General features: G+C 39.5%; 1 protein-coding gene across 1 annotated transcript in view; it reads right to left on the minus strand.

Annotated features, from left to right (window-relative positions):
• The window catches only part of SPAG17 (sperm associated antigen 17), a 249,496-nt gene that overhangs the window by 91,407 nt on the left and 142,077 nt on the right, over positions 1–16,012 (minus strand). Inside the window, exons 21-24 of the mRNA XM_062193510.1 lie at positions 9,541–9,768; positions 8,471–8,582; positions 7,305–7,502; positions 1,209–1,322 (exon numbers count right to left, since the gene is read on the minus strand). Of these exons, the coding sequence (XP_062049494.1) occupies positions 1,209–1,322; positions 7,305–7,502; positions 8,471–8,582; positions 9,541–9,768 (652 nt within the window). The remainder of the gene's footprint in view (positions 1–1,208; positions 1,323–7,304; positions 7,503–8,470; positions 8,583–9,540; positions 9,769–16,012) is intronic.

A 16,012-nucleotide genomic window follows, 5' to 3' on the forward strand; every position in this document is an offset into this window, starting at 1 on the left:
CTTTAAAGGGAATGATTACACATTAAGCGATCACTTAGGAAACAAGAGCAACCTGGCTGATAGAGTGTGGTGTAAATAGCATAGTCTAAAACAATGACAACCTGTGTTCAAAAGCAGTCGGATTTACTGGATTTATTGGTGACTGTTGATAATGAACTTTAAAACATTTTTTTTTTTTTTAGGTACAAAGTGACTTCTTCAAACTGCTGATTTACAAACAAATCAAATACAAAATTAAAAGACAAAACCCTCAAGAAGCAAAAGCACTAGCAAACCTAATGGGGCCTCTATCTCACTAGGATATTTGGTACAAGGTAAGAAACAAGATTATAATTGCCCATAGGGATGCACTCTCTGTGGGACACGTACTATATAGTTAAGTGAATAATTAGACCACCGTGATATTTATTAATGCATACGTAATGTTATCTTCCATAGGGATTACTTTTAGATTTTGTAATGCTTTTTCTTAAAAAAAGATACCCATAGATTTCCTAATTATTCTTCATAAAGTATCTTACTCTTCTGTGGTTTGAAAGGAAATAGATTCCAGTTGGAGAATTTGTTTATGGAAAGTGGGCTGCAGGAATCCTTCAGGATGTCCAATGAATGGCTCATGTAGACTGATGTCCTGAGGCACGCTGAGTGGTTTCACAACCACAGAAGTCATGCAAATACAGCTTTGCAGAAAACCAAGAGGATACTTTGGCAAATCTCGTTTTCTTTGGCACCAACAAATGGGCTTATTTTCTTGGGCTATGTAACATACACTTGGAATATCTGTAATCTCGCATGTACATGTGATTATATAAAATAATGTGTAAATGATAAATGGTTTTTAAAGTATCAAAGCATTATTTTTGCTATGTAAGAGGAATTTAAAAAGTTCATGAAAAATATGTATTACAGAAAATTATGCAGACACGTCAAAATATTTTGCCCCAAAGTGAACTTGTCTTTTATAATTCTGTTTTTCTATGAACTTTTTGAAGTTCCTTCATAAATGATATATATATATATGTACATATACACTCACAAACGTGTATACAAACAGATGAACATTCACACACATCATATATTCCCACCTTGGAGGAAAAATCATGAGGTGCATTGAATCAGAACATTGTTATAGACAAGGGAGCAGAAAAAGAATGGTCAGGGAACCTGGTCACAGGGCACACTCAGCCTTGCTACTGCATTCATTTCACCTGGCGCCATCCCACTGGCTCCGTAGTAGCTTATTGAGAGGCAGATTCCATTCTCTAAAGTGGCAGAGAAAGATCCAAATTTGCTGACAGGTGTATTTTTTGCATGTAAAACTTCTGAAAGACAAAATCAAATCAAGAATATTGCTATTCAAAATAGATGTAAGCAAAATTCAGTGAGAAGGTTAGGAATTGAGGTCTAGTATAGTCAACTTAAAAACAATTGCTTTAATCCCCTCCCGCACACCCAGGATGTTGGAGGTGAGGTGCAGTTACAAAGATGAGAACTTGCCCTAGAAAGTTTGAGTCTGAGTTGAAACAAAGAGAGGGAACAGACTTGTGAATGGCACAGCCATGGGCAGATGATTCATCTGGCCAGTTATCCACCTGACTTTTAGGATGAAAACCATCAGTTCAATCTCAATTTCCTCACATTTTAAAACACACTTTTAAATACCTGCATTTAAAACTCCTTACATTTTAAAATCCATTTTAAAATTATTTTAGCCAGATATAATTTTAAAGCAAACTCTTAAGGCATATGTGAAAAATTTTAAAATTTTCTCTTCTGTTATTTTATTTCTGGTTCATCAAACAATGAAGATCAGAAAATAATGACTTAAAATATTCTAATCCAGGAAGAGGTAACCCCTGGACTGGGATATTCAAATGAGCAACAGAACAAAACAAGTACTGTTTCCAAGAAAATAAAAGGATAAGCCACAGCCAGGGAGAAAACATCTGCGAATTTTGTATCTGGGAAAGGACTGCTACAAAAAATACACAAAGAACTCCTACAGCTCAACAATGGCCTGATTAAAAATAGCCAAAGACCTCAACAGACACTTCACCATAGGAGATACACAGATGGCAAATAAGTGTATGACAAGATGCTCCATATCATGTTATTAGGGAAATGCAAATTGAAACAAGATACCACCAGGCATTTATTTGAAGGGAGAAAATCCAACACACTGACAACACCAAATGCTGGCAAGGATGGAGAACAACAGGAACTTTCATTCATCACTGGTGAGAATGGAAAATGATATAGTCCCTTTGGAAGATACTTATAAAACTAACATACTCTTACCATATGACACAGCAATCACATTCCTTGGTATTTATCCAAAGAAATTGAAGATGTGTATCCATACAAAAACCTGCACACATATGTTTGTAGCAACTTTCTTAATAATTGCCAAAACTTGGAAGGAATCAAAATGTCCTTCAGTGGGTAAATGGAAAAATAAACTGTTGCATATACAGATAATGGGATATTATTCAGCACTATAAGGAAACGAACTGCCATGCCATGAAAAGACCTGGGGGATAAGATAAACCCACATGACTAAGTCAAAGCAGCCAATCTGAAGAGCCTACATGCTGTTATCCAACTATAACGTTCTGGAAAATGTGTAACTATGGACAAAGTAGAAAGATCAGTGCTTACCAGGAGTTAAAAGGGTGGAAAGGAAAACAGGCAGAGCACAGAGGATTTTAAGGCAGTGAAACGACCCTGTTTGATACTGCAGTGGTGGATGTGTGTCATTACACATTTGTCCAAACCAAGCGTGAACCTTAATGTAAACTATGGACTTTGGGTGATAATGATGTATAGATCCATCGGTTGTAACCAATGTACCCCTCTATGCTGTGAGAATGTTAGTGATGAGTATGAGATCATGCATGTACAGGGGCGAAGGGTAAATATATAGAATATCTTCATGAACTGCTCTAAAAAAGTAAATTCCATCCAAAGGGGAAAAAAAAAAACGGGCTATTGCTGCAGTGTAACAGGTTAAACTGCTGTCTTCGATGCTGGCATCCCATATGGGTGCCGGTTCTAGTCCCAGCTGCTTCACTTCCAATCCTGCTCCCTGCTAATGTGTTTGGGAAAGCAGTAGAGGATGGCCCAAGTGCATAGATCTCTGTACTCATGTGAGAGACCTGGAAGAAGCTCCTGGTTACTGGCTTTGGCCTGGCCATTGAGGCCATTTGGGGAGTGAACCAGAGGATAGTAGATCTCTTTACATTTCTCTCTCTCTCTCTCTGGGCAACTCTGCCTTTCAAATAAACAAAATAAAATCTTTAAAGAAAAAAAGATCATGGTTAGTGTGAATCAGGATTCAGAGAAATAGGCACCTTTGGGCGCTATTAATGAGAAGATGTGCTGTTAGAAACTTGAGAAAAAACACACCGAAATAACTCTTTTAAAGGAACTGAATGCACATAGAAAGAAATGTTTGCCAGCAAATAAAAGAACACATGTTCAGCGAGATATAAATTATAGATGTGATGAATTCTTTTATTTTTATAGCATATAAAGATAGGTTAAAAAGCATTTCCTGGAATTCAGAAACATGATTCTCCAACCATACCATTCAGTGTTCAGTAGATGAATTGAAGGGAGAAGGGTCACTTTTGAGAATCAGATGAATTTCTTGGAAAATAAAGTGAAAAAATATATCAGACATTTATAATAATTTTTAAGGATTTATTTATTATTATTTGAAAAGCAGAATTTCAGAGAGGTAAAGGCAGAGGCAGAGAGAGAGAGAGAGGCCTTGCATCCACTGGTTAATCTGCCAACTGGCAGCTACGGCAGGAGCTGGGTGAATCTGAAGCCAGGAGCCAGGAGCTTCTTCCAGGTCTCCCACGTGGGTGCAGGGTTCCAAGGACTTGTACCATCATCTACTGCTTGATTGGAAGTGGAGCAGCCGAGATGCAAACCAGCAGCCATATGGGATGCTGGCACTGCAGGAGGCGGCTTTACCCCAACCACAGCACTGGCCCCATATCTCAGACATTTAAACAGAAGGAAGGCATGAAGAAGACAGGTTTGGAGGAAGTATTTTTTTCAAGATGCAAGTATTACAGAAAGAAAAAGCAACGAATGAAAAAGAGAAAAGATTAACAACCAAAGAAAAATTCCCTGAGTTGAGGTTGGAGCTTGATTTTCAGATTAGCTGGGCTCCTTAAATTCTAATCTCACAGTCACAGGACTGTGCATCAGTGACCAAGAATCAAAAGAGGAAAGAATGACAGTTCACGGATCCTGCATCCAGCCCAGATGTCATTCAAAGAGGCCCTGACACATGTAAACAGTGAAAGGACACATTATCATGTGTCCCATCTGAGGGAAAATGTAATCCCACTAAACAAACAATAAACAAACCAGAACGCTAATCTTTAGAAAAAGAGAAATAGAAAGCAAGAAGTGGTAGGTAATGATCACCACTCTATCTTCTCGTCTTTCTCTCTGTCGATCTGTTGAAGAGCTTTCTAAATCAGGCGAAGCATGCTTTTTTTTTCCTTTCTGGAAAAGGCCAGCCGTAAAATATTTTAGATTTTGTAGGCCACATATGAATGATCTTCAAAAATTCATGGAAAGTGGAATTAAAATATAGATTAGTTTTGGTGTAGAGATATTGAAATTCACGCATATGAGGGGTTTCTAAAACATTAATGGCAAATGTGTATTATGAAAAAGGTATGATGAATGTCAACTCTTTTGTACCAAAATAAACTTTTCTTCTAATTCCATTTTCCATGAACTTTTTGAAGTACTCTGGTATAATCCTTATCATATTTTTTTCTTTTTAAACATGTATTTATTTATTTTCAATTTAATTGAAAGGCAGGGAGAGAGAGAGGGAGGAGAGACAAACAGGGAGACCTATTTCATCTCCTGGTTCACTCCCCAAATGCCCACAACAGCCAGGGCTGAGTCAGACTGAAGTCAGGAGTCTAGAATTCAATCCAGCTCTCTGACATGGGTGGCAGGGATCCAACTACTTGAGCCATTGTCTGCTATATCCCAGGGTCTGCCTGAGCAGGAAGCTGGGTTGGAAGTGGAGGAGGCAGGACTTGAACCAGGCACTCTGATTTGGAATGTGGGAGCCCTAGGTGGTGACTTAACCACTGTACCAGTTGTTCACTCTTGCCTTTTCTTTTTGTGATAACCTTTTACAAATGTATAAACTACCCCTACTTTGTGAGCCATACAAAAACATATTGTGGGTCAAATTTGGGCCAATGTCTACAGATGTAAAACCGAAGTGAAAAAAAGTAAAAAAAAAAAAAATCTCAAAATGGAATGTTTAATATTAGCACTAAAATGAAATATTATCTATACAAAAAGGAATAATTGAGTTCTATATGTATATACATATGGAAATATAATATACATATATAAATATAGATATATACATTTATAAACATACATATAACCAAATTCAAATATAAATGTATTTATTTACTTTGGTAAAAACCACATAAATATGAAAAACATGGAAATGATTAAGTAAACTGTGATATAGCTATACCAATGATACATTGCTAAATCCTTAAAATTTTTTTTAAAAAGTATTTTATGGGGCTGGTGATGTGGCGCAGTGGGTTAACACCCTAGCCTGAAGCACTGGCATCCCATATTGGTGCCGGTTCGAGACCCAGCTGCTCTACTTCTGATCCAGCTCTCTGCTGTGGCCTGGGAAAGCAGTAGAAGATGGCTCAAGTCCTTGGGCCCCTACACCCATGTGGGAGACCTGGAAGAAGCTCCAGGCTCTTGGCTTTGGATCGGCGCAGCTCTGGCCATTGTGGCCAATTGGGGAGTGAACTAGTGGATGGAAGACCTCTCTCTCTCTCTGCCTCTCCTCTCTCTGTGTCACTCTGTCTTTCAAATAAATAAATAAATCTTTTAAAAAAAGTATTTTATGATCAGGAAAATACTCATGATAATAAAGTTAGGGAGAAATAAACTATGAATAGTTATTACTGGAGTGTTAGAATTATAAGTAACTTTTTTTTTTTTTCTGACAGGCAGAGTTAGACAGTGAGAGAGAGAGAGAGAGACACAGAGAGAAAGGTCTTCCTTCCGTTGGTTCACTCCCCAAATGGCTGCCACTGCCAACGCGCTGCGCTGATCTGAAGCCAGGAGCCAGGTGCCTCCTCCTGGTCTCCCATGCGGGTTCAGGGCCCAAGAACCTGGGCCATCCTCCACTGCCTTCCCCAGCCACAGCAGAGAGCTGGACTGGAAGAGGAGCAACCAGGACAGAATCCGACGCCCCAACCGGGACTAGAACCTAGGGTGCCGGCGCCGCAGGCAGAGGATTAGCCTAGTGAGCCACGGTGCCAGCCAAGAATTATAAGTAACTTGTATCTTCTTTAAATATTTCTATATTTCCAGCTTTCTAAAGTAATTCATATATTTTATATCAGGTAAAAGAAATAAGTTATGAAAATTTCTGTGCTAAGTTCTTGGGTGCATTCACACTGTCAAACATTGTGTTCTGGGTTCTGGTTCGGGATGATGTAATTAAACGTATATGTAAGCGTTAGTTATTGAGCCCATCACCAGGGTCAACATGTTTTATTAATGAACTCAACTCCTTTTGCAGGGATGACTCCATCCACACTGGACAAAAAACAGTCAATTTTCCTAGGTAGTGTTACCTAGAGATGTTAAATGGTGTAATCAGGAAGTTTCATTGTGTTTAATCAGTGGACACCTACTTGCACCTGTTATTTCCAAGCAGGAAATGACTCTCAAGGCCAAATTCATGATTTTTCATGTAATCTAATAATTTTTCTTGTAATCTAGGAAATCTGGTACTCCGGATAGAACTAAGTGGTAGAATTAGCATAGGAAGAAAACCATACCATTTGCTGTAAATACTGAACAAAAACTAAAGCTTTATAGGAATCAATTAGTAAGGACCTGAGTTCTAGAGATGGTTCATGGTACAAGCACATAAATCAAATATAAGGGCAGAATGAACATCACAAAGTCAGTGTTGCTGCATAAGGTAGCCAAGGTAGCCAGCCTGGGCAGGCTCTGAGTGGCAATTACATCAGGACCTGGTAGGCCATGGGAGCAAAATCAAGTGACCAGCTTGCTACAGACAGGTTATGCATATAATGCATATGTACATTACATTAAGGAAAATGTATATAAGCAGGATGGCAAAACACCTCCATTAACATCTGCAAAATGTCCATGTGCCAAGTGGAAGGGAAACATGTTTCTGTCAGGGAGATAGGTTTGGCACCTTGCTAAGCATTGAACTGCACTGCCAAAAAGGCGCAGCTGCTTACTTGTTTTAAGATTTTGTTGTTTCTCTTCTTCCGTTTCTTCTTCTTCTTCTTCTTCTTCTTCTTCCACTTCTTCTTCTTCATTCTTCTCTTCTGAAGGATAATCCTTTTCCTCCTTTTTCACAATTTCCCTAGGGTCTTTTAAATGAATTATAAAACTGTGCTTGTCCTTTTTCACTTTCGCTTTGATAAAAGTTGAGCCTGAGGGAGAACCGTGGGATAGAAGACGGACTGATTAGAAGCCACATTAAGCTCCTTGGCAGGCTACTTAAATAATGCAGCACAGAATTGAAACCAGAGGGAGTGGACTGCCTGGGGATGTCAGCTCTCCTATAAGATGATGCCTAAAGGACCAAAGTGGTGGTCCAGATTATTCCAGAAATAAATGGTAGATAGGTCAAGGAGGTGTCTGCACATCACATCTGACACCAAATTACAAAGGAAAAAAAACATATCAACTGAGACAATGTGCTCTTAGAATCAATTTTGTGATTCTTCAAATGAAATGTGAGAGGGTCTTTGACTTAAAAAATAGTTTCATTTATGATAGCTGTTATTATGTTATTTTCATAGTACTCATAAGAAATTTCCCCTTTTAGTGTTCTTATTCATTTTCCTTCTCCTGTTTTTTTTTTTTAAATTCAGCTCTTTTCAAATTTGAGCTATTATCTCTCCCAATTGATAGGATTAATTAAGATGGAAATATTTTATTTACTGTGAAACTTAAATGCATTGCATGCATATGAAAATCTTAATAAGAGTTATATCAACTGGACAGTGGTAGCAGGGTCTCAGGTCATGGGCTCTAGGGCTCAAACCAGAAAAATCCTTAAACTCACAGTAAGTGCTTGGTTTCTAAAATGAGAATATGTGTTGTAATTAATATTAATTAATTTCTGGCTTGTTGCAGTTACTATTATCCTGCCAACCAATCATATGGAAACATTTTAATATTTTACTAACTGAATGATCATAATTCATGTGACCCGGCTAAACTGTGCGGCTTTTGCCTCGCGGAGTTAATTATAATAGAAGAACATGAAGTCTGAAAAATGCTGAATGTGGTATATAAATGAATCACCTCTTACATTCAGGAGTATAGAGCCCCATGATTATCTGAAATGCATTAATATCTCTCCAGTCATTAATCAGCTGCTTTCAAAGTATACCTTTTACAAATGCTGTCTTTTCTACTTCAATCTGCCCTCCATCAGAAGGATACAGGTAGTAATTTGTCCCTGAGATTTGGACAGGTTTTTCTCCCATATTGTATCCTTGAAACTAGAAGAGAAAACATCATTCATTTAGTGTGGAGTTGCACTTGACAACACTGTAACTGACAAGGTTAGCCAACTAAACCTGGCATAAGCTTCAGTTCTGCTAAATGATAACATCTGTCACTTTGTAGACTCAGAGGCCAGAGGCCATATTATCATTACAGCCTTCTATGATGTTACAGTGATAAGCAGAATGAAAGGGGGTCTGAAATTTGAACTGTGCTCATTGGAGTAGCCTTACAACCTAGTCCAAATCAAATCATTGTACTACTGTCCTATGGTGTAAGAAGTTGAATTCTCACTTGCTGCTGTTGAGTTTCAGTGCAAATGGAGCTGATGGACTAAGGTATCTTGACACTTTTGCACTTCAAGCAATCATTTGCAAAGGACCCTGTTTACTTAAACGTTGTGAATGGATCCCTAGGAGACCCTGATTCTTGCTAACTGGAGAACAAGGGTCTAGAGTAGTAGCTACAAAGGACGGGGCCTGTAATGTTTCTTTCCAGCTGGGTTTTTCTTATGGTAGCCTGATGAGGAAGAGCTGGTTTTATAGAAACATGCAACCAAGGAATATGGGTGCTTTGCAGAGAGGCAGCCAAATTACTCAGCAAATTCTATTTCTGAGACAGATAAAATCAACCTTGGTCTTCACGTTTTCCTAGCACAGTCCCTTATTTTTAGACGCCTAAATGAATGCTTTTGTGACAAATTTACATGTGTGGTTGACCTTAGTAACCTAGCTTCACAGCATACAAGGAAAGCTGGCCAGAGGGTGTTCCTATCTTGGTGATTGGCTACAAAGAAGGTTCCAGATATCAAAGGGTAGAATAGATGCTTGAACTCATCATATCAGAAGATATGGTGGTGGTGAAGGCAAGGGGGTTGTATGCTTCCACAGAAGCCACGTTTCCTCAAAACAATGAAGGACAGCCCAAAGACACATTTTAGAGAATTGATTTTACCGCGTAAACTTTCTCAGGCTCTGGTTGCTGGACAGGCTCCTCTGTGACTTCTGGGACCTCTTTGACTTTATCCTTGAAAGAATATTTTTTCTTCAAAGCCCTACTATCTTCTCTCTCAACTTTTTCCTTGCCTTGCTTTTTACCAATGTCTTTATTCTTCTTTTCTGCCTTCTTCTCTTCCTTCATGCGTTCCTCTTCTGCTAAGCGCTCCTGTTCTTCTTTCCATGCCTACAAACACATTTAAGACATTCAGCAGATGTTTGAAACAATCTAGATGTGGGTTCCTTTAAGGATCCTTTTGCAGATTATCTAACACGATTTTTTAAGTGGTATCTCTGACAAATCACAGTACTGCGTCGGAAACCTAGGAGTCATCTTGGTTCCTCTCTCTCTCATCCAACTTCTGCACACTAAATCCTGTCCATTCTCCTCAGAGAGCTCTCTCCGCTTCAGCTTCCTCTCTCATCCTCTTTTGTGATTTCCTTAGTTTAGGTCTTTTTTATCTTTAGTCTAGACTGGTGCAGGAGCTTCTTAGCTGATTGCCCTGTCTTCCTTCTTTCTCTATATTAGTTGAATCTGCAAAAGCATTTTTATGTATCAGTAACTAACTTGTCAAAAATTTTTATAAAAGCAACTGATACATAATAGCTACAAACATGCCTTGAAATAAATTTAACCAAGTATGTAAAAGGCTTTTACAAAGAAAATTACAAAACACTAATGAGCGAAATGGAAACAGGAAAGGCCTCTCATGACATCGGACTGGGATAATTAACACTATATAATATTAATATTAAGCTACCCATAGCAATCTACAGATTCAATATAATCCCCATAAAAACACCAGTGACATTCTTCACATATCCAGAAAAACAATCCTAAAATCCGTATGGAAACACAAGAACTCCTGACTAGTCAAAGAAACCCTGAACAAACAAATAAAGCTAGAGGAACCATAGTACCAGATTTCAAGATACACTGCAGAGCAACTGTAACCAAAGCAAAATGGTACTGGCATAAACAAATAGATCCGTGGAGCAGAATAGAGAGCCCAGAAGTGCATCCATGCATCTCCAGCCAACAGATCTTTGACAAAGTCACCAAAACCACACCCTGGAGAAGGGACAGCCTCTTCAATAAATGTTTTGGGAAAACTGGATATCCAGAAGCAGAAATTGAAATTTGATCCCTGCCTCTTACCCTATACAAAAGTCAACTGAAAATAGATGAAGTTTTTACATTTAAGACCTGATATTGTGAAACTACTGTAAGAAAACACAGGAGAAATGCCTAAAGATTTCAGAACAGGCAATATTTTTTTAGATAAGAGCTCAGAAGCGCAGGCAACAGAAGTAAAAAATAGACAAACAAAACTATATCAAATTAAGAAGCTCTTGCACAGCAGAGGAAACCAGCAGAGTGATGAGACAATCAACAGAATTTGAGAAAATATTTGTAAACTATTTGTCTGACAAAGGGTTAATATACAGAATAGGTAAGGAAATAAAATTCAACAACAACAAAATGAACAACCAGTTAAGAAATGGGCCAATGATATGAATACACATTTCTCAAAAAAGAAATACAAATGGCCAAAAAATACATGAAAACATCCTCAATATCACTGGCTATCAGAAAAATACAAGTCAAAACCAGAATGAATCATCATCTCACTTCAATTAGATGGCTAATATAAAAAAGACAGAAAGTTACAAATGCAGGAATGTACATTAGTGTAGCCATTATGAAGATTCCTCAAAAAGTTAAAAATAGATCTACCATATGACCCAGCTATACCACTTCTCATGGCAACACTACTCAAAGTATCCCAAGACATGGTATCAACCTAGAGGTTTATTGATGAATGAATGGTTAAAGAAATTAGGTAAATATACACAGTGGAATAAAAAAAGATTGAAACACTGATATTTGCAGCAATAAGGATGGAACTGAAGATCATTTTGTTAAGTGAAATAAGCTGGACTCAGGAAGACAAACACCAAATGTTCTCTCTCCTATGTGTAAATTCCAAAATAAAAAGCTCTCTGAAGTTACGCTGGTGATTACTAGAGCTGGGAAAGGTTGGGGAAAGGGGAGGCAGGAGGTTGCATACTGGATAACAAAACTCAGTAAGATAGAAGTAACACCAGGGTCCGTGCTGTGGCATAGTGGATAAAGCCACCGCTTGCAGTGCTGGCATTCCATATGGGCGCCAGTTCTAATCCCAGATGCTCCACTTCTGATCTAGATCCCTGCTATGGCCTGGGAAAGCAGTAAGAGATGGCCCAAATCCTTGAGCCCCTGCACCCACATGGGAGATGCTCTTGGCTTCTGGCTTCTGATTGGCCTAGCTCCTTGAGCCAGGGCTGTGGCATAGTGGGTAAAACTATTGCCTGTGGCACTGGCATCCTATTATGGGTGGTGGTTTGAGTCCTGGCTACTCAACCATCAATCTAGCTCCCTGCAAATGGCCTGGGAAAGCACTGGAAGATGGCCCAAGTCCTTGGGCCCTTGCACCCATGTGGGAGACCCGGAAGAATCTCCTGGCTCCTGGCTTCAGCCTGGCCCAGTCCTGCTGTTGTGGCCATTTGGAGAGTGAATTAGCAGATGGAAGACGTCTCTCTGTGTGTCTCTCTCCCTAACTCAGCCTTTCAAATAAATAAGAATAAATCTTTTAAAAAATGACATCTTCATTGGGTGAACTGGAAAAAAATTCTTTCCCATAGAGGAAGAATAAGGGCATTCTAGTCTGCTTTTTGGATCTTATTAGGGGTTGGGGAACGACCTGTGAGAATTTATAAACACAAGCCTGTTCTCAACAGATTTGTGACCAAAATGCACATTGCCTTAAAATGTTATTTTCAAAAAGCTATAAATTGATATTAGTTCATAAATGAAAATCACAAAACACAAGGAAATAAGCCAATGTTGAGAAAGAACCTTAAGAAACAAATTGTTAAATGATATCTGCAAAGTACTTCATATACTGGAATTACCAAATAGAGAGCATAAAATAATTTTAAATAAATAAAAGGAAGTATCGAAAGTATAAGTGAGAAAGAGAAGAGTATCAAAATGACAATGTGAATTCGAAAGACCTCTTGGAAATGGAATAGGACTTCTGCAAGGCAACACTTTATGGCTGAGACATTTTGAGTTGATGAAAGACAGTAATACCAATATCCAGGAAAGCCAATGAATCAAAAGTAGGTAATAACTGTGGTGTGCTGGAACTTACTCATACTGACTTTTAAGAGTTTATTGTTAAACTTTTAGGAATTTTATGAGCCAGCTGTTAAATTACAAGGTCATCAAAAAGTAAATTATACGAATGCACATTCAAGTAAAATATTAAAGCAGAGGCAATAGATACTCTTAAATCACCAGCACATAATTATTTAGTTACATTTCATTGCTATCTATATTCATGAGGTTATTTATGTGAGTTGTGTCTGTATTGTAGAAACACTAAATTGTATAATAATATGCTACTCCATATTGCTTCCAACTTGGCATTCAATGATACAACATTGGGAGCTTGACATCAGTCAATGGGAAAATATTTATGTTACAGATATCAGCAAATTATGATTATTGAAATTTAAGAAAGTGATGGAGAAATATTAATAACATTAATATTAAAAAGGGTGTCATGTTGGTAGTTGTTACATTTTAACTAGCACAAACAAATGAGGAAATAGTCTTCCACTATTCCAAAGTGATTTTTTCATTCAGCAAAATATCTCATGTGAGACATGGCTCTTGGTTGATTCACTTTTGACTTACTTGTTAACATAACTGAAAATGTCAATTAGTATTCATATTGGATTTACAGTTGCTGGTTAATTGTAATCACAGGTTTGCTAAGGATACAAGAATTTAACAAAAATCAAAAAAACATCATTTAGAATCAGTTGGCTTGTAGAATTTGTAATACAAAGCATTGTATGCTTTATTATTATTTATAAACTATATATATATATCTCATATATCAGCAAAATATAAAATAAAATTGTAGGTGTACACATATGCACCATTTTGTTTTTGTAGGGAACTTGTGCTAAATGCTCACCAGCACATCACTGAATATTTTCAAAGCATCCAGAGAGAAAAGATAAACTGCTTGTAAGAGAATGACAAAGCAGATTGCCAATCAATTCATTAGAAGCCACAGTCTCCACAAGGGAAATGTGGTACAATATCCTGAGAATGCCAAGATGAAATAAAATAGCCAACCAATAATATTATAGATGGAAACTATTCTCTTAATGAATAAGGCAAAAATAAAGCCAATTTTCAGAAAAGTAAAAACTGAGTTTAATAGCAACTGCGATATTGTGATATAATAAGAAATAGATGCTTGCTCTGCATTCCTGGTTCCTGGCAGAGAGCTCTAAATCCCCTGAAATTTCACGAGAGATAGGCTCATCTTTTGTTTCAAGGAGACAGCTCTTGGCCGCCTCTTCTATAGCTTCTGGGCAGGGTGGGGGGTGGAGCTGGGCACTAGATAGATCACACCTTGATTATAAGCTTCCAACCTTCAGCCACGCTCCCCAACCTCCAGGAGAGGGAGAGGAGCTAGAGAGTGAGGTGACGATTGATCAAACCTAAATGATGAAACCTCCCTAAGACCCCCTAATGACAGGGTTTGGAGAGCTTCTCGGTCAGCGCTCACATCCACATTCCACGAGGGTGACATATTCCCGCCGCGCAGGGACAGGAGCTCCTATGCTTGGGTCCCTCCTGGACCTTCACCCCTGTACCTCTTCATGTGGCTGTTCACTTTCATGCTTTCATAATAAACTGGAATGGTATGGAAATACCTCCACAAGAACTAAGGAAACCAGGTGGAGGGTATAGCACTTGTATAAGTAGCACAGAAATAAGAAAACATGCATTGAAGAAAATAGGAGGACAGGCATGCATTCCTTGTGTCAATCATGCCCCAAACTCAGGCAGCAGAGCAGGGAGAGAGATCTCTTCTGTGTGGGGAAGTAGAGGGAAGTGAATGTCTCTACTCTGTGGAAACTTTGTCCCAGTAAAGCCCAGTGACAGGTAGGTCCCCACAACCTAAGACTGTATCTGTGGTATCTGTGGGTTAAGCCTCTGGGCCTGCCCCACTGCCATGCCTGCTGCTATGACACAGCCTTCAGAATGTTCCCAGTCTTTGCCTGGACCCACACAGGCCAGCTTGCAGGACTTGTCTAGGGCCAAGCTGGCATCTGCATTCCCAGCTCCAAGCTGGCCTCTGCTGACCAGGACCCCCGAGTTCTTCAACACCAGACAAGCCTCTGCAGTCAGACTCCAGGCTAGCATCTGCGGATCTATCCTCTAAGCCCACTCAGGTGTCAGGTGAGCACCGGTGGTTCCAGCCTCCAGATCTAGTCAGTGCCAGGCCAGCCCCTGGGGACACAGGTTCCAGACTGACTCCCAGAACCTCATTCTCTAGTGGATGCCAGGTCCAGGCCGTCTTCAACAGACCCAGGCCCCGGGCTTTCTTTGGTTCCCCGTTCTGCCCTGCAGGCTCACTGACGTGTGGCCCCATCTTCCAGCCTCACTGGAGTGATGGTCCCACCCCTGAAGCTCTGCTGGGTGAGGGTGCTGGACTCAGGGTTCTGCTGAACAGGGATTAATTCCCCATGGCTTAGGGTGGAGGCATCTGGTCTGTCCAAAGTGAGATGATGCCTTCTACCTTCTGAAACTGTGGACACAGCCCTAACAATTTCTTCTTCTCCCTCCCTCTCTCCTCCCCCCTTCCTTCCTTCTTTCCTTCCTCTCTCCCTCATTTTTCTTTTAAGAAACTGCTCCTCTTCCAATCCAGCTCTCTGCTTTTGCCTTGGAATAGCAGTAGAAGATGGCCCAAGTCCTTGGGCCCCTGCACCCACATGGGAGTCCTGGAAGAAGCTCCTGGCTCCTGGCTTCAGATTGGTGCAGCTCCGGCCATTGTGGCCATCTGGGGAGTGAACCAGTGGATGGGAGACCTCTCTCTCTCTCTCTGTCTCTACCTCTCTCTCTAACTTTTTAAAATAAATAAAAATAAATCTTAAAAAAAGAGAAACTCAAAGTTATAGAGAAGGAGGGAGAGAACTTCCATTTGCTGGTTCACTCCCCAGATGGTCACAATGGCTGGGGCTGGGCCAGACTGAAGCCAGGGGCCAGGAGCCAGGAGCTAGGAGCCAGGAGCCAGGAGCCTCCCCCAGGTCTCCCACATGTGTGCAGGGGCCCAAGACTTGGGCCATCTTCCCCTGTTTTCCCAGGTCATTAGCAGGGAGCCAGATAGGAAGTAGAGCAGCTGGGACACAAACCGGCATCCATATGTTGCCTCTGTCAACAATTCTGAATCACCTTCAGAGTCATTCTTCCCTTGTTCATTTTCTTTAAACTAAGAATATTTTTTTGAATTTATTTTTAGATATTTAACAAATATATAAAATTTATATATTTTTATGAGGTCCAAAGTGTTTTTTTACTA

This window comes from Lepus europaeus, chromosome 5, assembly GCF_033115175.1.
Source record: "Lepus europaeus isolate LE1 chromosome 5, mLepTim1.pri, whole genome shotgun sequence".
Taxonomy (NCBI): domain Eukaryota; kingdom Metazoa; phylum Chordata; class Mammalia; order Lagomorpha; family Leporidae; genus Lepus; species Lepus europaeus.